This window comes from Stegodyphus dumicola, chromosome 4, assembly GCF_044657685.1.
Source record: "Stegodyphus dumicola isolate Sdum_Otavi_A_Nest chromosome 4, ASM4465768v1".
NCBI lineage: Eukaryota > Metazoa > Arthropoda > Arachnida > Araneae > Eresidae > Stegodyphus > Stegodyphus dumicola.
Window position 1 is genome coordinate 61292519 of NC_140771.1, and position 23264 is coordinate 61315782.

General features: G+C 30.8%; 1 protein-coding gene across 1 annotated transcript in view; it reads left to right on the plus strand.

Annotated features, from left to right (window-relative positions):
* Positions 1–1277: 1277 nt before the first annotated feature.
* The window catches only part of LOC118200610 (uncharacterized), a 291645-nt gene continuing 269658 nt past the window's right edge, over positions 1278–23264 (plus strand). Inside the window, exon 1 of the mRNA XM_085815009.1 lies at positions 1278–1520. Within this exon, the coding sequence (XP_085671135.1) occupies positions 1425–1520 (96 nt within the window). The 5' untranslated portion in view covers positions 1278–1424. The remainder of the gene's footprint in view (positions 1521–23264) is intronic.

The window sequence follows — 23264 nt, forward strand, 5'->3', positions numbered from 1 at the left end:
TTTGATGATATTTAGTTTGCAATAAACAAGGCTTAAAATAGAGAAAAATAATATATTGGAAAAAATTTTGAAGTCATTATTTAGTGCAAGGTCTAAGCAATATTAGTTTCAATGGTTTTTATTATTAATCCAAAGGGGCCATTTGCCCAGAAGGACTATTAATTTCGTTTTCGCATGACGATAAGCGTTGTTTCACTTTTCGAATCGTTGCCACTAACTATTATCGCCTTGTATTATATTTAAAGAAATTAAATAATGAAGAATCTGCATGAATGTATGTATGTTTCCCGCATTGTGATAAAACGACAGTACTAGAGCCATCAAAATTTGTTGAATAACATAATCTTCCATAGAATATGGGCATGTAGAAGCCCTAATTTGAATTTGAAATTTATTTTATTATCGATTTCATATTTTGTAACACTTCAACGAATTTTTATTATCAAACTAAACAATTTCAAAGGCAAACAATGGCAATACTGTAACAAAAAAAAAAAAAAAAAAAAAAAAAAAACTCTAGCGCCAGAGGCTTTGTATTGGAAATTCTAAATATATGCTCATTTTAAATTATTTTGCGATATTGCTGTTGAACTAAATTCTATGGTTTAAGTGTGAAGAACATGATATTTAATAAATAAAGGTAACACACAAAATGCTAAAAAAATGCCCCTTTGGACGTAAGTTAAAATCTGAAACCTTTCAATCTAAGCAAATAAATTTCAAAAGTAATAATGTTCGAAAACTATGTGAGCCTCAGTCTATTGAATTCAATTTTAACATTTATTTTGATGAGGATGCTTATCTAAAAAAAGTTGGTTTTACGGATTCCAGTAAAAATTTATTTTTAGTAAAAATTTAAGAGATTTCGTGAATTTACAAAAGTTGAAAACCGCTGTCTTCTGATATCATGAGTCTTGGGTCTCAATTTTATCTGTTCTTGAGCCTTAGAATAAACATAAATGGTTATATGAAACTTTGTTCTTAACGCTGAGTACTTTCTTTGCTTTTTAAATTTATTGGTGCTATCAATTTCCATTAAATAAAATTTTAAATGAAGCCAGTATTTCTAATGATTAAAATTAATAGGGATTTCTGTTGATAAGCATAGGGAATTTTTTTATTCCCGTCATGTCGTAACTCACCAAGAAAAAAGAAACGTTCATTTCGCTTCTTTTATTATTACATTTTTTTTTTTTTTTTTTTTTTTCATCACCATCACCGTCAATATCTTTTCCCCTCTTCCTCGTGCAGTTTGGCAACATTCACTTCTTCTCCGACTCTTCTGTAGAGCAGACGATAGCCGCTCTTTTCGACGGTCGGATAGTTTTTCATCTGAGCAGAAACTTTGTGTTTTTGTGGTTCTCCGTTTCAATGATTCGAGTGATTTGAAAGTTTATTTATTTATATTTTTTGGAAGGGAAGACATGAAAGAACATATCCATCATCGCAATTTCCTGCTAATTGTTTTTATTCTACAGTGTTTTGCTGCAGTTGAGCTGAAAAACGAAAAAAATAGACAGGTGGGTGATGATAATGACAAGAATTAAATATTTTGTGTTATTATTAGTAACCACAAGATAAAAAGTATTTCCTTTCGTTTTTAAAAAGAGGATTCGGTGTGACTGCATACAATATTATAGAAATTATTCAAAATGGAATTGGATGCTTTAGACAAAATAAAATTAGACTATTCTGAGGAACATTTAAATAGAAGCACTGAAGGTTTTTCTAAATTTTAATATAAATGCAACAGAAATTCTAAAGATTTTAGTATCTCAAAATTAAATATTTGAAACTGTTAAGAATCATGAAGATTACTTGAATAGACTTATAAATCCTATAAAATATTTTCTATATCATATAAATAATACCTTATATGATATCTATAAATATCATATAAGATAATGTTAAAAAAGTTTAAAAAAAGTAAGATTTGATTTTTTTCTTTGCTTTTTCACCTACCATCAGCTGTAGCTCTCTGCTTTAAAATTTTTTAAACCATCATTATAAAAATTAATCTCAAGAGGATCTAATTACGTTAACCGTATTATCAGTAGTTATTTATTTATAGCATCCATTCAATAATTTAGTTTATGAAGAAGTTAAAAATATTTACAATCTTAATAATGCTTAATTTTTGCACTTTTTTTAAGTAAAAATAATATTTAAATTGAGAATTTTAGTTTTCTTAAACTATGCGAATTTATAATTTTTATTATAAATTTAGTAACGTATTATGTATTTTAGATTGCATATGAAACGGCCTTAAAATAAAAAATTCAAAAATATAATAATATTCTTTTCCTGGTTGTTTGAAGATTTTCTTTGATAGATGACAGTGAGAGGAATTTATCGTAATAATGCGTTATAAATATGAGTTTTTTCTTAGTAGAACTCCTGTCATCAGTTTTGTATCACATTTTTGAAAATATTTATCAGTAATTCTCAAAATGTTCCATAGGTATTAGCAATAATTTGTAGCTCTGTACTATATATGTATATATAGGGTAGTAGTTTTATCGCAAAAGGGGGGGGGACTATTTGCAGGAAGGTCGCGGCGGAATTTATCAAAATTCGCTTAACTTTTGTATTTTGGGGATTTGAATTAAAAATCCGCTATCTAAGATTTTCACCAGTATTTTAATTAACAAAAATGTTCCTGAAACGAAACAGAACACAAATAACCAATACACAATTAAATAACATCATATTACATATTTTTTAAATTGGAATTTATATTTATAGAGTAATTCATATATATAATTATATATATATATATAATTTATATACATAATTCTTAAAACATATCCAGTGCTAAAGTATTAATTCGCAATTATCATTTAAGTGGAGGTTACTTTTTTTTTCTTTTATCTCTTATTATTAAACAATGAAGAATCTGTAGGTGTTAGATATGACCGTAAATGTTCACCATTTTGTCCGTTCATAAACTCCTTTCTACCTAAATAATCTCTGTACAAAATTTAACAACAAAAAAGTCAATGGCAACAAAAAAAGTTTATTCTATAAAAAAAATTATAACCTTTTACAACTGTTGCCACTCAAAGCAAAACGAAAGGGAAAATAATATTATACTTGTTGAATGTATATGAACAATGCTATACTTAATATACTCCCACTTTTTTATAACAGGATTTTTATTAAAAGAAATATTTAATTAAACTAAAATTTAACCCAAAAGTCCATTTTAAAGGTCGCTTAAGTGTCTATTTTAAAGTTCACTTAAAAGTCTATTTTAAAATTTACTTTAAAGTATATTTTAAAGTTCAAAGTGCTTAAGCGTTGAATTGGTCTTAGAATCTCTCCATTCGATTCCTTAACTTTAACCAGTCTGAAGTTATTGTCTCAATTTGACTATTCGTCCCCAAAGGCCAAAATACTCGCTTCTTATCTTCGTTTTCGACTAAAACTATGTCCCTAACTTTTAATTCATATTGATTAACTTTTAATTCAAGATGACTTCTTATTTGTTTGCTTGAACATGAGATTTCCTAGACAGTCTACTCTAAAATGTTTTCTCAACTCTTTCCGAAGTCTCTGCTAGTACCGTAACCTTTTAGTTAAATTTATTTTGTCTGTATGGTCAAGATCTGGCACACCAACTTCTGGAATTTCTTGCAAGAACATTGCAGGAGTAATTGGTTTTAACTCATCTGAATCTTCGGATACATAAGTTAATGGTCTCGAATTAACTATAGTTTCACATTCACAAAGTAAGCTAAGCATTCTCTTAAGTTAGTGAAGCATTCTTAAAGAGTCTTCTTAGCATTTTCTTAATCATTTCGATCAAAGGTCACCAGAAACCACCTCGCCAGCAAGCTGAGGGTGGATTAAATTTCAATGTAATTTTTTTATTACTTGCTTCACCTTCAATCATTTTGTAGTCAATAGCATTAAAAAGATTATTAGCTCCTGTGAAGTTCATCCCATTATTACTAAACATTACTTAAGAACGTCCACGTCTGGCAATAAATCTTCGTAAACTTTAGAGGAAGCAATTCGTAGATAGAGAAGTTAGCAGTTCCAGATGAATAGCTCTGAATACAGCGCATGTATACAAAGCAAACCAAGCTTTTGTTCCATCCTTAAAAATAAGAATACCTGCTAAGTCTATTCCAACAATTTTAAAGATGGATGCTTCTCTAATTCTGTCTTCTGGAAGTGGCACAGAAACTGTTCTCATTGCTTTTGCACTGTGTCTTCTGCAAACAGTGCATTTAGAAATAGCTGCTATTATTGTTTTTCTACTGTTTATAATCCAAAATTTCTCTCGAAGATTGGTTAAGAGCATATGAAGTCCAGCATGATGTAAAATCAAATGAGGATGGAGTTTAACTAATGCGAATTAGTAGTTAAACTAACTTATGTGTACTTGGCAATAAAATTGGATACTTAAAATTTTCTAAATCTTTCCTCTTTGTTAATTTTGCCATGAATCGCAAAATTCCTTCATCCTTAAACTCACTAATGGAATTTAAATTTTTAATATTTTCAGATGAAAAGGAATCAAGTTGTATGAGCATTACTATAAATTTTCTTCTTTTTCTAGCTCATGAACTTTAAACTCTCCATACTCTCTTTTCTTTCGGGAATTTTCTACAAACCTGTACATCCATCCGATCATTCTTAAAATTTTCGTGTACTTCGAAAAGTAGCTAACAACTCTTGAAGACATAATTCAATGCTGTTAGAACTATCTTGCGCCTTTCCGTGTCAACGCTCTCTTCGTCATCATTTGGGGTATAATGAGGCCATTCTTTTCCCGATAACTTCAGTCACTGAAGACCCTCCCACCATTGTGATGTTATTAGTTTCTTCGCAGAACGACCTATTGATGGTAAGTCAGCAGGATTCTCAGTGCCTGGTACATGTCGTCACTTTGTTCGATCTGAGAGATTTCTTATCTCCTTAACTTATTTTTTTAAAAGCACAGTCCATGTATCATCATGACTTATCCAATACAACACTGAAAGTGAATCTATCCAATAACATTTTTCAATATCTTGGATACTCTTAAAGCCTTTTTCACCATATCAGAAAGACGTACGCCTATTGTACATGCCATTAACTCTAGTCTAGGAATTGACATTGCTTTGAGTGGTGCGATTCTCGATTTAGCAAGCACCAGTTGCACTGAAACTTGATTTTAACTTTTACTTCTGAAGAAAATTACAGTTAAAAAAGATAATTTAGATGCATCACAGAATGTATGCAAACTGATGGATATACAGTTTTCTGTTGACATATATCTTGGCATATCCTTAAACCACTTCTTAAACTTATCAATTACATCTTTTGATACTTCATCATCCCAACCAAGTTTTGATTTCCAGCATTCTCGAAGAAGTAATTTTGGATACAATGTTACAGGGTAACAAAACCCAATCGGATCAAAAACTCTTTGTGCAATAGAAGGTAGCATTCTTCGAGTTAATGATTCAATAATTTCAGTTCTTAAATCAACCTCACAAGATAAAGTGTCAGTTCTTCAATTCCGCAGCACTCCTAAGACTTTAGATATTTCTAGTTCTGGAGTTTATATATTAAAATTGGTAAACTCCCAGCTTTTCAATTCAAATGTAGCATTTTGCATTAGCAGTAACTGTATAGAGACTTATATAAAATGTTCCGTTTCTGCTTCCAATGAAGTGACGCAGTTATCAACATAAAATGATCTCATAAACGACTTTTCTGCATAACATAAAACGACTTTCAACATAAAACGACTTTTCTGCAATTTCTTTACGTTCTATTCATGTATTCTCTCTAGATGATGACGAATGACTGCTCCAAGAATAAACGTACTGCACATAACTCCGAAAACTACTCTGCGGTGCCTAAAACCTCGAATTTCATTACGCTCACTATCCTTCCACCACATAAATCGAAGATAAACCCGATCTTTTTCGGCAATGCTTATCTGTAAGAAGGCCTATTGATGTTTTATGCCAGTTAACAATGACGGCATCAATTCTAAATTTTTATGTCCTTTTTCAAGACAATCATTAAGTGAAAGAAATCCTTTCTTCCTATTTAATGCGTTGAAAATTGCTCTAACCTTGGCTGTTGAATTCTATTTGAAAATCCCTCTATGTGGCAAGTGGCAACCAGATTTAGATAGTTCTTCAAGTGTTACCTTTTCAATTATATATTCTTTTTAACAATTTCTCGAACACATTATTAAAGGCATCACGGTTACCTTCCATTTTTAATTTAGTTGTTGTTTTTTCCAGTCTTCTTTCAACTATACCTTTATACTCAGGAAGATTTTTGTCATGTACCCATGACAATTTCACTTCATATCTTCCCTTATCATCTTTTCTTAAATTTGGCATAAAATGATTGTTTACGATCTTATTATTTTCACTTCTAGATTTGAATTCAAAGGGATCTGTAATGCCAATGGCTTCTAATTCCCAGAGGTTTTTGACATCTTGATTGTGAATTAAGAGGAAGGTAACTACAGCAGAAATAGTATTTTCACCTCCAGTTGTTGGAGATTTAAACCATCAAAACCGCGTATTTCCAAACCCTACCCCACTTTTCGAATTTTTGACGTCAAGGAAATACCGACTAGTTTCACCTGGGAAACAGAAGACGCCGTACCCCATTTTTAACTACTTTACGGCGCGCTTTCGAAAGAATTGTGGTGCTGAATAGTGTGCTTAGGTGCTAATTGTGAGATTTTCGCAATTTAAACTATTATGAGTGGAAATTTACGCAAAATCTTTAGTGAATGGTTATTGTTTATCGGGGTAGTGTATTTGTGGAAAGAGGAGAATAATTCACTGCTGATACATATGTTACCGTGAAAGACCGAAATTCGAGAATGTCGACTTTCACCGGAGAATGTCAACATTCACCAAATACGTCGGTGAAAGATCGAATATTGCATTACATTCTTGTACATTCGGACCCTCTACGGTGTATGTCGACAATCACAGATATCCTCTGGTGTAGGTTGAAAAGAGAGGAGTATATGTACGCGCTGTCATTGCAAAAGGAAGTGTTCCACAAATAAATGCAGTTGTAAAAGCAAGGGCCTCTTGTGCAGTTCAAAGCGTCATAATAGTTTAAGTTGTTGCAATAAATAAGATTTGAATCACTTAATTTAGTGGGTTTTTAACTTCTATTATTTTCCTTTCTCATTTTGAATGTACAGTGTGTTTTAAGTTCTTATGTTCTTAAGTTCTTATTTTAAGTCTCAAGTGCGTTTTTTCGCGACCGAATTACGGAGAAGAAAATGTAATATTCTTATGTGTTCAACATTCACCATTAGTACATGGTGAAAGTCGACATTTACCGGTGTAAGTCAGAAATAAGAGTATTTGGAAAATATTTCGGACATACACCAAGCGACTATGTGAATGTTGATATTCACCGGTGAAAGTCGACATTCTCCAGATTTCGGTGTTTCACCGTAACATATACATTAACAGTATGAAAAATCTGGAAGGTGATACTTAGCAATAAATGTGATGCATTCATTGCAAAATTCAGCCACGCCAGTAAAACAAACGAGATTGTTCGAAAAACTTATCCAGATCTGAAGTCACTTTACAAAAAATTGTATGTGTGCCAATACAGCAATTTTAATAAAAAACACTTGCAGAAAACTTCAGATCAAGGAATAAGTAAGAATTGCAGTGCCTCTGTGTGCTTAAAAACTACGAAGAAACTACGATTCTGCAGGCTTTTGTGCCAAAATCAAAGTTGACAAATAGATTAATACATTTTAATGTTTCTTTTAGTGTATATATTTCAAAATTATTAAAATAACTTGCACAGTTGTTTAATTGCTTAAAACAGCAATAAAGTTCATCTATAAAGATATACAAGGAATTTCATAATTATCAAAATACTTCATTGCTTTGGTGAAAAACTGAAATTTACTTAAATTACCCAACTTTATAACATTAAATATCTTTGTAACTGTAGTATTATATTCTGCTTGATAAAAGCTTAACTACTTTATTCATTTGTTATACATTAAAATATTTTCTGATTTATTTAACATAATTATCAGGATTACTAAATATGTTAAAAATTTCCACCCATGCTTGTGCAGTGTGATTGCATGTTTGTGTAATGAACTGATTTTCATGAACGAAAAAGAAATACAATCTCCGAATAAGCACTTTTTTGTTTTCCACTTCCTGTGTTTAGCTGCAAAAGTAAATTCACTTCAAGTCTGTGCACTTTTGATGATGTAAATACTAAAATGTGTGTACAGTAAAAAAACTAAAAAAAAAAAAAAAAAGTCTGGAAAGCTCTTGAAATTTTAAATAGTCGAGCATATAAAAAATGAAATACTGTAGAAAAGTAAGTTAATGAAGAATAAACTACTAGTCTAAAATCAGAAAAACAGTTCATCTTATTTGTATCAACTGGACTATCAAAAGCCAATATTTAATATTATACAAGATTTTGAAAAATATGTATGCTGCTGATCTTTGGAATATGATAACGGGTGATTTTGCAATGGTTGTTATATAGATTAAGACTGCAAGTTGAGACTTTAAATATGAAGAATAGTAATCTGAAAATATGAAGTAGTAATTTTACATCCAACAATCTCTGCCAAATAACTTCCATGTTTTAAGTAATTAAAATATATATTTTTAACCACTTGTTATTAATTTTATAAAGTACATTCTATAACTTAAATTTTATTTACTTTCATCTATTTTAATATTTGCCATTATAAATTTCATACTACTTTATTAAGATTTCATATTTGCTAATTAAGAGAACAGAACAGGATATTTTTATCCTGACTTCCTTTACAATTTATTTAGTTATTTTATACATATATATATATTTTATGTAAGAAAGGGATTTATGTGCAATAGATATATACACATGTATTTGGACAATGTATGTACAAATAATTTTTTAAAAGGAAAATTTATAATCCTTCCAAGAATTTTCGTGCATTATGCTGCGAAAAATTGATCAGTAAATATATAAAGAAAGAAATTTATAATCAATTTTTTGTAAAGACTAAAAATTTAAATTCAAATTGATAAAATCCTGTAAATGTAGAATATCAAATATTCTTTTTGAATAGTAAAATCTTTTTAAATTGGAAGATATTTTTAAGCAGAAGATAATACAGAAAAGCAAAATTTAAATTCAAATTGATAAAATCCTGTAAATGTAGAATATCAAATATTCTTTTTAGCATAGTAACATCTTTTTAATTTGGAAGATATTTTTAATGATTTTACTTTGTTTTTTACATTTTCCTTTGCTACTGGTGTTTGATAAGAGGTTCTAGCAAAGTTTTGTGTTAAGATTATTTTGAACTTTCAAAGATTTTTCACTGTAGGATTTTAATTTTTTCTACATTTTTAAGGGCATGTTTTCATTTTTTTAAGATTCTTTTTAGATTAGAAAAATATTTTTTAAATTTTACTTTGTAGTTTTGCCATGTTCATTCGCTTTGAGGAGGACCAGAATTTTCGGGTGAACTATTAAGATAAAAAAATATATTGAAATGGTTCATCAGCCGATTCTGGATACAGAAAAGCAAGGACTTTGTTTAGAAGGGGAAATGTAATTAAATTCGACATACCTCTTCTTGACGATGTTATGTTGAAGTTGGTTGGATTCCTCGTCTTTCTTGTTCTTTTATACTCTTTTTTTGGTTTTTCTTGTGACGCTTTATTTTAATTTTTACATTTTCAAATATTCTTATTCTACATTTATAGGATTTTATGAAGTTCATTTGAATTTCAATGTTTTGGTCTTTGTGAAAATTTGGTTCTAAATTTATTTATATATATATAAGAATTCCTACACTCATAGAAAAAACTAATTTATGTATTTATTTATTCCACATTTTCATTTTGAAACATTTTAGTACATGTTTTTCCTCAATATTTTAAAAGTTGATTTTTTGTTGAACTGAAATATGTAATATGGAAAAATTCTATCAGAAAACATAATATAACTCAGAATTGAAACAGGAGATAAATAATAATAATGTGGGGTATTTGATCCTCTTCCCCTAATAGTCATTTGAAACATTTTATTGTGTTTGCCATTCAGCTGAAACAGTAAAAATATGGAAAAATTCCCACAGAAACATAATTCGGCTGAGAAACAAAACAGGAAAAAAAAATGGGTTGGCATCAGGAAATTGATTGGTCTAAATCAGGGCTTCTTAAACTTTTTTTCAGTGACGACCCTTTTTTATCACAGATTTTTTCGTGACCCCAGGACCCCAAAATATTTATGAAAATTTTTTGGGACCTCATAAGCATTGCGAAAATCCGACACACGCGGAGTGAAACTGTCAATTTTTTCCCTTTTTACTGTAAGATACTATTGCAGTTTTAGGTCATTAACTTTAATTTCTAATTTTAAGACATAGAACAATGTGAAAACTTTTATTAAATAACAAATGAAATGACAGCATCATGTGCGAAGCAAGTAAAATGAACATTTATATTATAAAAAGAATGCGTCGAAACGTTTTTTGTTTTTCTCTTTGTCTGTATTGTCTAATCTTTATCTAGTTTCAGATACATTGTGTAAAAATATCTGGTAATTGTAAAATTATTATATTAAGTTAAAGAAATACAAAAACTGCTAAATTTTTCGCTACCCCCTGCTGTTGATGGGGGTCACGATCTACAGTTAAGAAACTCTGGTCTAAAATCACGTTACAATATTTGACTTGTTAGAAATTTGGATAACTGAAGCCACAGCCAGTGCGGTTATGGCAGGTGTGCAAAATTTTGTAATTTACAGAAACATCAAGTAGTAAAATTTTTGGAATTTAGAAGTGGAAAAGTTTTTAGAATTTAGGATCCACAGAGATTGAATAGTACAGCAAAATGACCTGCTGAAACTAGGACTCCAGTACATGGTTATATTCTTGTAAGGAGCGTATACCTGAACGCAGAGATGCATTTTGAGTCATCATCGCTAGGTCACCAGCCTACACAACATTGTGTGATATGTCATTCATGTAAATAAGGATTAAAACTGATTGCACATTAGTTAAATAACCTAACTCATTTCTTATACGTATTATGCGAGAGTACTGTAGTTGTTGAATAAGAATACAACACTTGCTTTCTGTTCATTTGAAATGGGATAGATCTTCTAGCAGTTTTTCCGGCAGAAATTTGAAGGAACGGATCATTCTGTATTTAATTAGATAATCAAAATACACAAGCTATGGACATAATATATTAAACCATAATTCACGTTTCACATTGGACGGCCAATGTTTATCCATTTTCACATAAGTCGTACTTTCCCATAATTTTGAAAATACTCTGTTTCTATTGCATGCTGTTCTGTTGAAGACAAGTCAGAAATCAATTTTTTTTTCAAAATGCTATTGATAACTTGTATTGTTTTTACAAAATTTAAACCTGGGAGTCATGAACATATTTATGGGCGGTCACCAAATTCAAATAAATTTATTTGACAATAAAAGATGTACGGAATTTGAAGAGAATTTTGGATTTTTTTAACATTTGCCAGGAATTTTAAATTAAACATTTTCATATTTTCATTTTATTGTTTTGCTCTTGATTTTTGTATTATGCTTGATAATTTCCAAACAGCTGGAATCGAATTTTAAAGCAATTGCATACGCGCAGCTAAGATGTAGTTTTTTGGCTATCTTAGTAGCGTCTTGCATGCAATTTGTAATTATAATACGCATCGTTTATAAACTATGTTTCTTATTTCTCGTCAAATTTGTTGTCAAGTACATAATATCTCCTAAGTATTGGAAAATTCAGTAGCGTCTCGGAGGATAATAAAATTAATTTTGTTTTAGTTGCAGTTTTGTTCATGATGGTTAAATGGCCCAAAATAGATAACCGGTGTTCACAAGAGAAACGGGATCGATGAACTAACATTAAATAAACTTAGAGAAAAACTATCAATTAAAATACAAACAAAAATGAATCCACTGGTTCTCTTTCTACTTCTAATAAAAATTGAGTAAATATCAAGACGAGTTTACTTTATACTGTTTTACATATTGCATTATCAATGGAAAATGAATATCCATTGTGTGTTAAATGAAGTGAAAACTTGGCACATGGAAAGCATGAAACCTGCGAAATTAAAAATACATTTAGAAATTAAACATAAAGATTTAGTATATAAATCTGAAGAATTCTTTTAAGGAATGAGCTGAGAGCATGAAAATTAAAATGTATTTTTAAAAAAATATAGAACAGTTCCTGAGAAGGCTTTACGGGCATCCCTAAAAGTTTCATATTTAATTGCAAAAATTTTAAAACCTCATACAATTGGAGAATCGCTCATTCTTCCTTCAGCAGTTAAAATGACATCATTTATGCATAGAGAAAAATATAGTAATGATTTAAAAACAATAGCATTATCAAAAGATACCGTTTATCACCAAATTTCTGTCATATCAGACGCTATAGAATACAAAATCCTATGTTTACAATACAACTTTATGAAACTACCGACATTAATAAAATGCCTCAATTCATTGTTTATCTGAGATACGTTTTTGAAGACGATGCAGTAGAATATTTTTTATGTTATAATATCTGGGAAGGAAAAGCAACTGGAGAGAAAATATTTGAAATTATTAACAGATATTTTTAAACGAATAATCTTACCTAGACATACTGTGTCGCAGTTTGTACTGATGATGCTGCAGCATTAACAGGTAATTATAAAGGACTAAGAGGGTTAATAATGAAAATTTCTCCCTATATAATATTTTATCATTGTAACATATTTTGTATAAGCTCTTGTTGCAAAAGACATTGATGAAGAATTGCACAAGATATTGCAGGGTTATTACTACAATTAATTACAGATCCTAAACAGTTGTCTCTTTTTAATACGCTGTAATGAGAGAAGTTCTGTGTATGAGACATTATTACCAAAGTCAGTTGGCTTTCACACAGAAAAATACTGCGACATATTTTCGATTTGAGAAATACAGTTTACATATTTTTGGAAGGAAAGAAACATACATCAGCAAGTTCATTCATTAATAATGATTGGTTAGGAAAACTCAGTTACATAGTAGACATTTTCTGAAAACCTAAACATTTTAATACTGAGCACCAATATTGAAGCTAATACTTTAGCAAGGAGAATTGAACAAAAGCAACAGAAACATGTTTATCAGAATTTACTAAAATAATACAGATTTTTTTGTTTAAAACAACATATGATAAAATTGACAGAAAACGTTTTGAAAAATTTCCAAATAAGGAGTTAGGTTGGATCCATGACCCATTTTCCTTTGGTATTTTCAATTCCAATGTATCTCTAAATGAAAAAGAACAATTAATTGATATTTTAAGTGACGGAATACCGTGTGTTCAAGTTAAGTCTCTAACTTGCCAAAAAGTTTAGTAATCTATTGGAAACGAATATGCCGATTTAAAAGGAATGAAAGTAAATTATTACGTTTGTTAAATAAAACTGTATAGTAAACCTTTAGCTTATATTTTAAAGCTTCCAACATGCTTACGTTACATTTCTCTGTGATATAAGCATTGAAAGTGGAGTTCTCACTGAAATAGAAATAATTTTGCTATTGAATTAACATGGAGAACGTTTTTATTGAAATATTTTTCTCTGTGCCATTTAGTTGCCTCTACTACAAACTAAAGATTAAAGAACTTTTTTTAAAACATTTGGAATTCGTTGTCGTATTGATCTACAAAGCACTAGATTAATGAGTTTTATTACATTATTGACAAATATAGTTTTTAAACAAACAAAGAATTTTCAGCGGAAATAATTATTTGCCAAATATGAATGTGTTTTCAAAGCGGAAGTAAATAATAAATGAAAGAAAGAAAATTCAGTTAGAACATTTACATCTCTAACAAAGTAATTTGCTTTGGTTTAATCTTTATTATACAATATATTTTACAGTGATAAGGCAAAATCCAACGTGAAAGGTTATGTGAAGATTACGATAGTACCTACAGTATTCAGCATTTCGCATAATCCTATAACCAGATAATAATATTAAAATAAATTTTATCTGAATGAAGTTTTCTTATTACATTCAAATTATGCAATTACAAAAACGAATGCACTTTCAGACTATATACTTAATACTGTTTACTAGCGCAAGCCAAAGTTCTGTTTATGTTACTTCTCGCCCTTCAGCACATACTCAAGAATTACCATCCAGGCGAAACTAGTCGATTTTTCCATGACGTCAAAAATTCGAAAAGTGGGGTAGGGTTTGGAAATACGCATCAAAAACACATCCGAGCAGTGTTTTCATGGCAAAAATGCCTGTACTTTAATTTCTGTATTTTTCCTGTATAAATATTTCCTGCAAAGTTTGAGCCTATCAAAAGATCAATCTACGGGTTGACACAATCAACCTCTGTGATATGAATTCCATTTCTAGCTAATTCTGATATCCAAGGTCCTTTCTGTAGGCTATGTATAGATCCATAAATTTTAGGCAGATCTAAAACAAGAACCTTGCAGCTATAACCAGTATGCAGATTCTCAACTTTATTTTATAACATTTATGATTCATATCAGATGTTTTTCCTCCAAATACAAAATATGTTAATTTTTTATGAGTTTATCTTGTTCCTAAGGATTCTACTGTTTTTAAAACATAAGAATATTCAGATCTAGTACCGATCAAAGCTCGAAAATGAAGTTTCTTTCCTTCCGCTTGAATGGCTACTACTAAAGAAATGCAGTTGGACGACAAATTCCAATATTTAATACAGTGTATATTGTCAGGTAAAAGAGTGAAAGAGATCATCGACAGCTATCCATCTACGGCAGAAAATTATACAAAAGTGATTGAAAGCCTCAAAGCAAATTTTGCCGTGATGAACTGTTAGTGGAATACTATGTTCGTGGACTATTAACTTTAATTGTTAAAAATGCTACCAAATCAAGACTTAGTGTCACTAAATTATGTAATAAGCTTGTATCCCACCTCAGATCATTAGAATCCATTGGGATGACCTCAGACAAATATTCTGCAATGCTCTTCCCATTTGTAAAGTCGTGCATTCCAGAAGATCTGTTGAGAGTTTGGTTAAGAAACTCAATAAATGAAAAGAAATCATATAGTGCAAGATTGACCCAGTTTTTAAATTTTCTAAGGGTTGAGGTCGAAGGGAAAGAAAGAATAACTGTAGCAAAGTGATTCCTACAGAAAAATTCATAAGGGTAGGGAAGATGTTATTATACCTACTGCAAGCAACTTGTTTTCGGAAGCAAAGGAAATAAATTACAATAATGTAATAAATTGTATATTCTGTGAAAACTCTCACAAAGCAAAGATTTCTACAAAGCACAAAATTTAAGTCATGATAAAAATTTCTACAAAGCACAAAATTTAAGTCATGATGAAAAATTGAAAATTATGAAAGAGAAAATTATTGCTTTACATGTCTGAAAGCAAAACATCAAGCTAAAAATTGTAAAAGCAAAGTTCTATACATGTTTTGTGATAGGAAGCATTACATTGTTTGTTGTTCAGAATTTAAAAAGAAATCAAATGTTCCTGTCGAGTGCAATCAAGAAAATTGTGAAATTAGCACTCTTTCTTCAACATGTACTTCAGTAAAAGTTTTGCTTTTACTGAAGTACAAAACTGAAAACAAGTTGCTTGCAGTAGGTATAATAACATCTTCCCTACCCTTATGAATTTTTCTGTAGGAATCACTTTGCTACAGTTATTCTTTCTTTCCCTTCGACCTCAACCCTTAGAAAATTTAAAAACTGGGTCAATCTTGCACTATATGATTTCTTTTCATTTATTGAGTTTCTTAACCAAACTCTCAACAGATCTTCTGGAATGCACGACTTTACAAATGGGAAGAGCATTGCAGAATATTTGTCTGAGGTCATCCCAATGGATTCTAATGATCTGAGGTGGGATACAAGCTTATTACATAATTTAGTGACACTAAGTCTTGATTTGGTAGCATTTTTAACAATTAAAGTTAATAGTCCACGAACACAGTATTCCACTAACAGTTCATCACGGCAAAATTTGCTTTGAGGCTTTCAATCACTTTTGTATAATTTTCTGCCGTAGATGGATAGCTGTCGATGATCTCTTTCACTCTTTTACCTGACAATATACACTGTATTAAATATTGGAATTTGTCGTCCAACTGCATTTCTTTATGCTCGTAAATTCGTTTAAACTGACACCAGAAACACAGGCATTCTTTAACTTCACCGTCCCATTTCATTAGTTCAAGTTTGGGAAGTTTTATGTTTTATTTCTCATTACTTAATGTATTCCTGCTTGGTTGTGATTTACTTTTTATAAATGAACTGATGCAAATTATAGCTTCATAAAATTTAACTTTATATTCTTCTACAGATTGAAATTCATCAGAATAACTTTTACCATTATCGTCAGCGCTTAAAGCAAGCTCTAAAATTTCGTTGTTAAAAGTAATTAAATCAGCACTAATGCGTCCTAAAGTAGCTAATTTAATCTTAACATCACTTATTTCTATATTTTCATCATCAAACAGAGAAATTAAACTTTTATGTTAGTAAATGATGTTCGTAACAAACATCGCTTCTTAACAAGATGCTCCATTGGAAACCAAAACCAAAAATTCAATTAAGTATTTCTTTCATAAAGTACTGACCACTTATATTTAAATCACGTACTGAGGGTCACTAAATGTTAGATATAACAGTAAATGTTCACTAGTTTGTCTATTCATAAACTCACTTCTATCTAAATAATCTCTGTAAAAAATTTAAGCACATCAAAACAAGTTTATTCTACAAAATATAAAATCTGAAAGCCTTCAGATTTTACATTACGTTTACATTACATTAAGAGCGCTTTTTTAACGTTAGTACCTTTATTTAAGTATCATGTTCTTCGCACTTAAAATATAAAATTCAATTCAACAACAATATCCCAAAATAATTTTAAAATGAGTATATCTTTAGAATTTCCGATAAACAGTCTCGCGCGCTAGAGATAAAAATGTTTTTTTTTTCCCTCTTTTTCTCCGTAGAGTTTTGCCATTGCTTGCTTTGAATTCATTGAGTTTGTTAATAAAAATTCGTTAAAATGTTACAAAATATGAAATCGACAATAAAACAAATTTCAAACTCCGAATTCGTGCTTACAGATGGCCGTAGTCAGGTTTAGACGTACGTTATTAAAAATTTGATGTCTCTAGGTACCGTTGTTTTATGAGAATGTGAGAAACATACATACATTTATGCAGATTCTTTGTTATTTAATTTCTTTAAATATAACACAAGGCTCTAATACTGGGTGGCAACAATTTGAAAGGTGAACCGACATTTAAAGTGAACCAACGCAAAATGGCAAAACGAAAGTAATAGCTCTTATGGGCTTACGCTCTTTGAGTTAAAAACTATAACTTTTTACAACTGTTGCCACTCAAAGCAAAACTAAAGGGAAAACAATAATACACTGGTTGAATGTATATGAACAATGCTATACTTAACAGTCGGTATGCATATTTGTTATTCGCTTTGTATAAAAACGGCGGTGGAAAAGCCACAATATCCTCAACCACCCGAATATCCTCAACTTAAAAACTGAATTTTGAATTTCCAATATTTTGGGTTAATTTAAGGAACGCATTAACAAACTCATCCATTTAAAAGCAATTGTTGCCACTGAGCAACACGTAAGTTATTTATTACTCCAAAGGGCGTTAGCCCAGAAGGCTATTAATTTCGTTTTGGCATTTTGCGTTGAACACTTTAAATGCCTGTTTCATTTTTCAAATTGTTGCCACCAAATATTATTCGCCCTGTGTTATATTTAAAGAAATTAAATTATTTTATTTTATTATGGCTTTCATATTTTGTAACACTTTAAAGAATTTTTGATTAACAAACTAGACAATTTCAAAGCTTGCAACGGCAACACTGTACACACACACACACATTTAAAATTATTTTGCGATATTGCTGTTTATTTGAATTTTGTGGTTTAAATGCAAAGAAAATGATATTTAGTAAATAAAAGTAACAAACAAAACGTTAAAAAAACGCTCCTTTGGGCGTAATGTAAAATCTTAAAGCTTTCAGACATTTTTTAATTTATTTAAATTATTGTTTCAAATTTAATCAAAAAACTTAGCAATTTAAAAGATGTGTGTTGCCACTCGGAAAAGGGTAAGCTATTTTTCTTTCAAATTTAATTAACAAACTTGTCGATTAAAAGAAATGTGTTGCCACTGTTTGGAATAAAACATTTTTATTTCAAATACTACAGCATATTTCAACCGTTCGGCAGAGCCAGAGCATTACGTTACTCAATAAGATATATTCCGATGACCTTAAAGATCTCGTCTGTTAGCTAAAGTTAGAAAGAAAGCGTAGATTACCTCAGTGATTTCGTGACTTATGTGTAGCTAAATGTACCCAAACAAGGTCATTTTTCCTCTTCTCTTGCGGAATGTATCTCATTTCTCTTTCAAATTTAGTGTGCCTCTTTGCTGGTTAACAAACCAAGCGATTTAAAAGCAACAAACGCAGTTTTTCATCTATCTTACTTTTAATTGTTAGATGGATTTGTGAAACTATGCTAGCTGTATTCATTAAAATCATCATATATATTTTCTTTCTTATAATAACTTTTTTGGGAGGCTGGCAGCACATGCGATTAGTGTCCTAAATTTAGGAGCCCAAAAAATTAACTATCATTAGGCATTTAAACTGTTTGTCTGTTGGCATTGATAGATTTGGTTTGGTTTAGTTGATTTCGGCAAAGCACACGGGATCTTCTTAAAAGGAGGGATGCCTCTGTGGAGAACTTTGTAAAGGAAACTGGATCCTATACATGTTACGAACGGGGAAAACCACGAAAAATTCATTGTAGTCAAGACGAAAACTCGCTTACGTTTAAAAAGAAGTATCTCATAGCAAAGTATCGCGAGGTGTCCTGCACAGTTTAAACAGTAGAGTTACAAATGCAACTGCCCTAATGACAAAACTATCCATATGTTAAAACTATTCATAAAAAATATATGCATGATCATTGTATTTTGTATACGGGAGGATGAATTTCAGATATCCGTGTCTTTCTGAGAGTTGTATGGAATGGACAAATAGGTACAGATGTAAACGTTTTCACATTATGCTAAAAAATACCTTAATGCTTCTCTGAAGAACTAGTGTTTAAGAATTAATAAGTTATATAAAACTAGAATAATTTCTTAGTTTGTTGCTTATATATACAATTTTATTTATTACTATTTCTTTCTAGTTAAATTCACATAATAATTACAGTAAGCATAATTACTATTACAATTACAATAAGTTAACGTATCATAAAGTATTTTACGAAACAAATGAAATGGAAAGAAATGATATATGATGTACAATTTTTACTGCAATTTTTGAATTCATTACCTAAAATAAAGTAGTGTGTAGGGTTTATATTTATTTTAACTAACATTTATTTTAAGTTTAAAACTAACTTTCCTGTCAAGCCTTACTTTCCCCTGGAACTGCCAATGCCAGAGTATGTAAATTTTAGTAGAACGCGCAAGGATTCAAATTATCAGCGGAAATATTCTGAGTTAAATAAAAAGGAAACGAGTTCGAGGTGTGCTGTTCTTACCTCACGAGCGCGGAGGTAGTTAGCCAGAAATTGAAGAACCCCGCGTTTCGGCCTGTGTGCTTGCCTCGGAGAATTGTTAATCGTTCAACGTGATATTCAAAGTTTGCTGAATTAGCAGCGGTATTGTAAAACGCGGTGAGGTTAGTTACTTTTAGAGAGCCTCGTAGTTAGAGTCTTGTTATTATTTCTTTTCAGGTTCTTATTTTTATTTTACCGCCGGGTCGGCGTAGTTTGTGAGCGTCAAGAGCACGCAATTGTAATTTCTTAAGTTGAATAAAAAGGGACTTAAACCCTTAGCAAGACTGTCTATTTTCCAGTTTCAACAGTCACCTCTTGGTTGCGTGCAAGTTGGAGGCGCGCAACTCTACAAGTGTATAACAAAAAATGTTTTCCATCACATGGCTGTTATTATTTACATATTTTGTTACCAGTTTCATAAGCAAAACTGAGCTCTGCAATTTGCATTTTCATTTAACGTATTTGCCGGCGTATAAGAAGCATTTTTCTTCTTTGAAAATAGGTCTGAAAAACGGGGTGTGTCTTATACGCTGATACTTGCGTCTTATACGTCGATTCTTATTACGTTGATACGTCGTTTGTGAATGGGTCAAAGCTTGATGAGATGCTGTGAAAACAGAGACAGTGGTTAAATCATTTAAGAAGTGTGGCATTAGTAATGCACTGGTTGGTATAGAGGACAGTTTGTTGCATGAGGACTCAGATGCTGATTTAGAAGAGGTTTCAAGTGACTCTTCATTTAGCTCTGGAGATGAGTGTCTGGGTTTTGACGGAGATTAAAATGTATTCTTTCCCAGATAGATTGGGTATATGCAGGAAGTATTACTTTATATTTAAAATATTGTAAATTCATTATAATGATCAGTAATAAAAGTTTTATACTTCAAAAATTTGCATAAACAAAAGGAATGCGTCTTATACGCCAGCAAATACGGTAATTTAAATAACGCGTTAAAACGCATTTAATTTAACGCACTTTTGACGTCACTGAATAATAAATCCGCCAGACTTGATTGAATCCAGCATATACTGTGATAAGATTCTAAATGATTCACAGTTTTTTTTTTTTAACTTTTACGCAGTTTTCCAAGAAAAGGGCTGAACTTATTAGTCATTTTACTGTTTCAGCTTTAAGACATTGCTAGAGGTGTGTTTAGATCTGCTACTAGATCACCTAGGGGGGTGTGACATGCGCGGGAACCTAAAATCAAAATAAAGCCTTAAAGTCAACCTCTGATAGTTACCATACCGTCTGAGTATCAGAACTCACAGTACTGCTTGAAAGTCGCAACATAATAATCGCCTATGACATTCCTTAAAATATTTTATTGTATTATCTCTTTAATTATAAACTCATATTTTAAATTTAATATCATGAACCATTATTTTAAAAAAAAAACAATTATTTACTTCCTCTGAGTATTTTAAAGGATTTTTTTTATCAAATAATGTTCCTATCATTTATTCTTCTTCGACGTGTGTTTGACTTCAGGCCAAACCGAATATCCTGATGAAATCTTCCCGAAGGCGTCATACTAATATATATCGGTTCTGCATCTTTATTTGCTCAATTAATTGATTGATTGCTTTCCAGTTTTAATCACTTTTTCATCTTTTCTTTATCATTACTCATGTCAAATTTCATCACGATCAAAGCTTTCTTTTTTTTTTTTTTAATTGGAGGGATTTTTTGGAGGGATTGCAGGGAGATATAAAATATATTCCCCATTATCAAAAAGCTCGCTTTGAATATTTTGATGAACTCGCTGCAAGAAAACCAGTTTATGGTACGTTTCAGGCATCATGCTAGAATGTGAAAGATCAGATTTTAAGTTAAATTTATTTATCTGTCTATTTAAATGGTATATTTTTCAGTATGCAGCGCTGAATATTTTCGCTGTTTTAAGCACAGTTTGTACTTGTGGTTTTATCATGTCTAACTATATCTCAAACTCATCTGGAATGTCAGTGGTTGTTTGTCGTAAAAGGAAAATTCAGATACCATCATATGCCCAAGTGTTTGCAACTTAGCAAAAAAACTACCATTAATGGTCTCGTTTCTAGACTATTAAGGCAGGAATAAATATATTTGTATTTCTGAGTATGGCAGTCATATCTCACATTGAATAAACTGAGATAATTTGAATAGTTAGTTTTCAATTTTTAAATATTTACATATGCTTAACGTCTATCAGTTATACGAATTTCAAATTTTTACGACCTTTAGTTCTTGATATCGCAGTTTCAACGTTGAACACTGTCAGTTTACATAATCGGTGATCCAATGAGGCGCATGCAGTCCATGAAGTCCTTTCGGTGGCTCGAATGCACTGAAAGATTAACAAAATTTGCACTTGTTATTAACCGTGGACCTTCCGCTACATGTGTATATTCGTAAATTTCACCGATAATGTACAATGCATGTATGTGTGGTATAGGAGCGGATTTCTGGTTGTGAATTAACTTTGGTGAACTTCTTGCTTTCTTTAAATCCTTACAATATTCTCTTTAATCTGTACTGAAGTTAAATTTTTATTAATCTATATTTCACTAAAATTTTACGTTTAGTTTCTCATTACTTTTCCTACATTAGAATTTAAGCAAATAAATATTTTACATAAAATGCATTTAAAAAGAGTATTTTAAATTTCAAATGCGTGAAAAACTCTACATTTTGTTTCGGGAGGTGATCTGTCTAAAAAATTGCTTACAAAGATATTTCAAATGAATACATGCACTATTTAAAAATCACCAGCATTAATTTTTTTTATATTAATCAAAATGTATTCTGCAATCCACAGCTCCTGCACAATTATAAATTTTTCTTTACGGGAACGTGCCGCTTTTTATTGAATGTTAACTTATTTTTAAGTAATAGAGTGTGTCTAAGTATCCTTTTACTGTTAAACCTTAGCACTCGCAAACATGTACAAAGTATCTCAAAATAACGTGTACTCTTTTTGAATGCTAATAACAGAGAAGTAATTGACCACCTTATTGGGCATTTTGTATTTGGAGCTGCAATGGTTACACTGAATGCGTGCAAGCGCACGTAACCGTTATGTTGTTATTAGTTCCGTCATAGTATACTAGCAAGCAGGCATCAGTGTATACTAAATAGCACAGATGAGCATATTTCTTTACAAGCAACATAAATTAATTTTAGAAACTGCGTACGAAGTGCTAAAATTATGGAGAACCGAACTTGATATTTTGCCACAGTCATGTGCAGCACATGGCAAGGTAATGTTACAAACTTCAGGTGGGAAGAACTATGTATGATCTGAAGAAAAGATGATATAGTAACCGATGAAGTGTGGGGACAGTGTTAGAGGCTTTCAGTAAGTACTGCCCTAAGCAAGGGACAGAGGAATGACATAAGACATGCGACTGGGAGTACTGTTCTTCTCTCCCTGGGGATTGTTGAAATTAAAACCGTTGTTCATCGAGCTATTATGGGGTGTTGTATACAAATGTTTTGCTATCCATTTCAGTCCTTCTGAACATTTATAATTTTAAGAAACGTGACTCCAAAAAATGCTAATATTTTTTGTTATTAGTATGTCTTTTATCAATGTTCAAATAATGAAAATACTATATTGGCTAGAAAATAAATTAATGTAAACTT